A 6,000-nucleotide genomic window follows, 5' to 3' on the forward strand; every position below is an offset into this window, starting at 1 on the left:
TCTACCTACTGTACCGTGCAAACAGTTTTAATCACAGCCGGGCCTGGCGTCACAATACAGATTGCAAGTAAGCAGCATTTTCACGGTAAATCTCATATTTTGTCCCTCGAAAGCAAATACTTGGAGACTTAAAAACATATCTTGGAAAAAAATGAGCCTAAAAATGCATAAACACATGGCAAATTATAGAGGTGTCAAACTCGACGAAGCGATATGCAGATAACAGCGGAAATCACGCAGACCTATGACCTCTAAAAATTTTGCCATAGCACGCTCTTTATATGGCTCAACTCTGCTTAAAATTCCTCCCTATAACACAACATGAAGTGCCCTTCATAAACACGAGTGAGGCAACGAAAAGGTCGAGCGACTGAAGAGAGAACGCGAATTAGATATACAAAAGTCACAAACCGTAGGAGATGTGTAGGCTAGTCTACCCATTTTACATTGATAATCGGGATGACTGCATCGCTCAAGGCTCTTTGTTGTGCTTCGAGTGAAACTTATGACGCTTTATTTACCCTTCCGTCAACTATCTGTCATCGGGTACGTATTAACCGATCAGGTACTCCGTTGTTGGGCTGACGGAGGGTTTGAAAAGTTAAGAAGAGTCTGCATACGGTTTTTCTCGTCTCGCAAATACAACGGCTTTCCTGTCTTCTGATTGTATTTTCTATGGCATGGTATAAAGCATAGTACAATGCAATGCAATACAATAAGGGTTTATTCAGAATACAAATGAATAGACGTGACAATTGATAAAAGAGTAAAAAAATGCAACGATGAATACATCGGCGACTACATAATTAAAATAAAAAAGCACCCTGAAAGAAAGTTAAGAGGTTACCACTATATATGTGAACACTCCCTTGAAATGAAAAACACGAATGGACGGTGGAGTGTAGCCGCAGCAATATAATAATCCAACCTAAAATTCTCCCAAACCCTGGAACTGCATGAATTTTGATTGTTATTTTCGCTTGTGCAGTTTACATATGTTGGTTCTCTCGTTTACATTGTGCGGATGACCTTTTCCATTTCCAAAAGCACGAGTAGACGTTCATCGATTTTTAAGGCCCCACGTATCTGAAAAGCTGGTAACGTCACGGATTTCAAGCAGCCCATGAATGAGCAGGTAACATTAGTTCTCATCTAGGACTGAAATATATCGAAAATTGGTCTCGAGGTAAAAAAAACTCGAAAACTGAGATAAATTATTCTTGCTGCATTTACAAAATGGCCGATCTGAAGAAAAAAACAATTAAAATTCACAATATTCCCGTTTTAAAATGTGTGATACATTGCCACCCGCACTCCGTTTCAGACACTATTCTTGTAAACAATGACTAACAATTACTACGATGCATGATCGAGGGAGAAATTATAAATTAGAATAACTGGAAGAATTTTCAGAATCTGCGAAATATTTCCTGAAGTTTAAGACATAACCTTCAAAACCAATAGTTAAACAATGCTCTCTTTATAATTTTTATTTTATCTTTATTAATTATTTACTCAGCTAACTGACTACCCGCTAGATTTATTTGTCTTTCCAAATTCAGGTTTAAGCAAACTTGAAAAAGGCATTATAAAAATAGTTTCGATTATTCGTCAGATGAGAAGCCCTTTTTTAACTTTTCTACACTGAAACGTTTTCACAGTGATAGCTAATCGATTCCAGCTGCTACAAACAGCCATATCATCTTACCAACTAAATGGCAGCAGCAAACTTTACTGGAGATGGACAGCAGAAAACAGTTCAACAACTCATGTGTTCCGCAGGATTAACTGCTGGACTACACGGCCAGTTGACTTTTATTTCAGTTTTAAACACTGTTCTGTCCGTTACTGCATTTCTTGGAAATGCTCTGATCCTAATTGCTCTCCACAAGGAGTCTTCATCACTTCATCCCCCATCAAAGCTCTTACTTCGTAGCCTTGCAACAGCTGATCTCTGTGTTGGTCTATTTGCAGAGCCTCTCTCTGTGGGCTATTGGATGTCTGAGGTGAATGAACATTGGAATATTTGTCCGTACCTATCGCTTGTAAGTTTTGTAACAAGTTATATCTTGTGTGGAGTGTCGTTCGCAACTCTGACTGAACTAAGCGTGGATAGACTTCTTGCCCTGTTGTTGGGACTGCGATACAGACAAGTTGTAACTTTAAAGCGAACCTACCTGACCGTTATTACCACTTGGGTTATTGCCGCTGTCTTTTCAGGAATGGTATTTTGGAATCCCCTGATAACCTTATGGTATGGCACCATAGGTATACCTCTATATCTTATAATCTCAATCTTCTCTTACACAAAGATTTTCCTCACTCTCCATCATCGTAACACTCAGATTCACAGCCACAATGTTCAACAACCAAACCAGACAAATCAACTAAACATAGGGCGATACAAAAAGGCAGTTTCCACTGTAATATGGCTGCAACTGACGTTGGTCGCTTGTTATCTACCTCATGGTGTAGTGACTACTTTGTGGGCTAAGAGTGGACTATCTGTATCTGTTTATCACGCTAGGATTTATACAGCCACTTTAATTTTCTTAAACTCGTCTTTAAATCCAATTCTTTACTGTTGGAAGCTAGATGAAGTTAGACAAGCAGTAAAGGACACAGTCAGAAAAGTGCTTCGCCATTGTTTTACAAGTTAGCTCTTGTAGACCAATACGATAAAAAGCTTAAATGATGTTTTACGACTAAGGTTTTAGAAGTTCTCGTAACAATTGTCTTACATTAAAAGTGGTGCTTACTCATTATAGTATATTTTAGTATATCAGCCTGAAATGCTTTCCCAGCAATAAGATAGCCATCGAGAAATTTTTCATCATCGTTGTAAAGAAATATAAAAATTGTTTTAAACTGTAACTTTGCAATGCAACTGTGAATAAAGATGAAAAACAATAAATTGCCACTGATTTTTCTTCGTGTGGACTTCATCACGCATAATAAAAAGAGATTAGACTCTTGACAAAATACAGCTCTTAAATTTAACAGTAAGAACGAAGTTTCTTTCACTCATAACACAGGCAGAAAGCGTGGAGCTTTTATGAGATGGATGAATTATTATGACACGAAATGTCGTTTACGAAATAACACAGGAATTGTGCACTAAATTTTATAATAACCGCCTTGAGTTCAGAGTTTGTGTTTTCATGATTCGCCTTTCGTTCAGAAACCCAACGAAAATTCGCAAAGTGATTTATTATGCATTTATAGAATAAAACAAGGATACTGTGGGATACGTAACTAACACTCAAGCGGGAATTATTCGAACATTATGACACAGGTCTTCGTTGAAGCTTAGGCTGAATTTTATTTTCTTGGAACATGCAAATTTTTGCACATGCATGGAACACGCATGTTTCTGCACCTGCTAGAGCAAAATAAGTTAACTAATAGCATACCAAAATTAAAATCGACAGGTGGAATCTGCTTTTATGTGAAGCACTAGCAGTAATTTATAATGAACATAAAATTTCGAAGCTACGCTTTATTGAGTAATTTAACTTATGTCAGATTAGAATTTGAGAATTTAATTGAGTTTAGCATGACGGGTATTCTTGTCAAACTTCTCACATCGTGCTCAGATTAATATAATATAGTGGTTTCTTTTGCAAACATCTTTCTTTCGAGACAGCTCTTCCGTCTTTAATCTGAGTTGAAGCGCTATTTACTGAACGAAGCTCGACTGTTAGACTTAATATAAGTAAATGGCGTATTAATTAGACCAAAGATGTGTTCTAGAAAAATGGCGATAAAGTTACTGGAATCGAAAACAGAAAATATGTTTGCGACAAATTTAAGCTATACATAAGTAATTGAAACTGACCAGAAGAGGAAATTTTTCTAGATAATAAAGTTTAGCAAACTGTCGTCATCGATATAATAAACTGACAAATGAAATATCATCTTTCAAAAAAAACTACAGCTTAACCTTTCCTGGGAAAACAGTCCTTTTTTCTTTTTGCTTTGTATTCCACATTTTGTGATCTAGAATACACGCAAAACCAAGATCTGTCATTGTAGCCTTCATCCAAGAAGTCAAATAAGGATACCATTAGTTATTAGTTGTTGGAACACAAGAAGCAGGTTTAATTTCTTCAAAATACAATTAACGTTCAGTAAATGTAAATTAGGACAATTAATATATCTTGTTAGATGTTTTGGTGTGTAGTATCGCTGTATATTTTTACGAGTTGTGCCGTATTCCCATAATTCGTTAAGAATTCTCCCGAGCAAAACAGAGTTCAATTTGCTTACGGCAATTTCTTTCTCTTCGTATGCTCCAGACAAAATTTTGCTGGCTTCCATTACAGTTTCCTCACAATATTCGTAATTCCACAATACCCTAAGAGAAGCAAATTTTGTTTATCAGCACGGGAATATTTTATACAAACAAATCAAAGGTGCATAAACGAGAAAACCTACCACGACTTTCACTTCAAAGATGATTGTATCTCCTCAGTTTCTACGGAGCTTTCGCCGTTGAACTTACGTTTCTTTGGTTTTGAAGCCATTTTGCAAAAGGGTTCTGTACGACTTTTATTTTGCATTGTAAATTCGACGTAAGGGGACCCTGGGTGTTACAACACTGGAAAAGTTGAAAATTTACATGGACATGTCAATTTTAATTTACAGTATGTAAATCTTGATTTACATTCTTTGTAAATTACAATTTACATGTTAGGGTTTTGTAAAATAAAATTACAGGAAATTTACACCTTTTAGTACAGCATGTAAATGTTCTGTAAATAGTGATTTACATTGTCTTTGTCGACAATGATCATTTGAAGAACATGTAAAAACCTGTAAAATATTTTACGCACTTTAACAGTATCTGCCTTTGTAAAAAAACATGTAAATTGCTTTGCTAAACCATGTGAGGAACGTGTAAATAATTCAAGCGAATGCTGTAAAAAGTCTGGAAATGTTATGTTTGTAACCCTGTAAAAACCATGTAAATGAAAAAAGGGGGCCTGCAAGAAACATGTAAAAACCGTGTAAATGAAAAAACGGGGCCTGTAAGAAACATGTAAAAACCATGTAAATGAAAAAAGGGGGGCTGTAAGAAACATGTAAAAAGCATGTAAATGAAAAAAGGGGGCCTGTAAGAAATATGTAAAAAGCATGTAAATGAAAAAAGGGGGCCTGTAAGAAACATGTAAAAAACATGTAAATGAAAAAAGGGGGCCTGTAAGAAACATGTAAAAACAATGTAAATGAAAGAAAGGGAGCCTGTAAGAAACATGTAAAAACAATGTAAATGTAAAACCTAGGAGTTGCACGGGTGCGACACCGCACTAATTAAGTTGTCTTCTTGTGAACTTTCTGCGCATCCACAACGACAAAATAAAACTAGAATTGTTACTGCACATGCAGGCGTCCCAAGCTTACGTCTCTAGAAAAGAGAAAAATTAATTCTGGGACACGTACGTATTTATTCATGAAGGACCATGAAAGCGTCACGTGTTGTGTGAGTTCAAGACGGACAGAGCCCTGGTGACCGAGTTTGAACTGACGCGGAATTAGGTTAGGCAGGGAACCGTAAGGGACACCCAACGACCGTTTCCTCTCGAATGCTTTTCAACGCTGTTTTAGGCTATCTGGTGTACTTTCAAAGTTCTGTAGGTTAATTTTAGGTTGCGCAAAAAAAATTTATCTGTTCGGTTATTCTAGAGGAGCTTGAGTATTCTCGAACTTATTAGGGGTTTTTTGTCCATTTCCCGAAAACGTTAGGTCTTATGGCCTTTCCGAAAATGATAGCTGACTTTTTTCGGTACTCAAAATGACATTTTTAACAATCCGAAAACAACAAACATTAAACTTCTCATATCGCGAAAGTTCGAGGTCACAGTTGTGCCCCTGAACCGCTGAGAATGAACGAAATATCATCGATTTAGAGCGTTAAATATTCCGAAACATGCACATTCTACAAGTAAGATTAATACAACTAAGTCTGCCCTTGCATGTTCACTGTTTCTTTGTTTTTTG

General features: G+C 36.5%; 1 protein-coding gene across 1 annotated transcript; it reads left to right on the forward strand.

Moving 5' to 3' along the window:
- The first annotated feature begins 1,630 nt into the window (after window positions 1-1,630).
- Window positions 1,631-2,914, forward strand: LOC149116384 (high-affinity lysophosphatidic acid receptor-like). The gene has a single exon (XM_089282305.1). The coding sequence runs from the start codon at window positions 1,716-1,718 to the stop codon at window positions 2,658-2,660; it is 945 nt and encodes a 314-aa protein (XP_089138431.1). The 5' UTR covers window positions 1,631-1,715; the 3' UTR covers window positions 2,661-2,914.
- Window positions 2,915-6,000: the final 3,086 nt, after the last annotated feature.

Source organism: Orbicella faveolata, unplaced genomic scaffold (assembly GCF_042242905.1).
Source record: "Orbicella faveolata isolate gen_17 unplaced genomic scaffold, um_ofav_v1 contig_12, whole genome shotgun sequence".
In the NCBI taxonomy this organism is placed as follows: Eukaryota; Metazoa; Cnidaria; class Anthozoa; order Scleractinia; family Merulinidae; genus Orbicella; species Orbicella faveolata.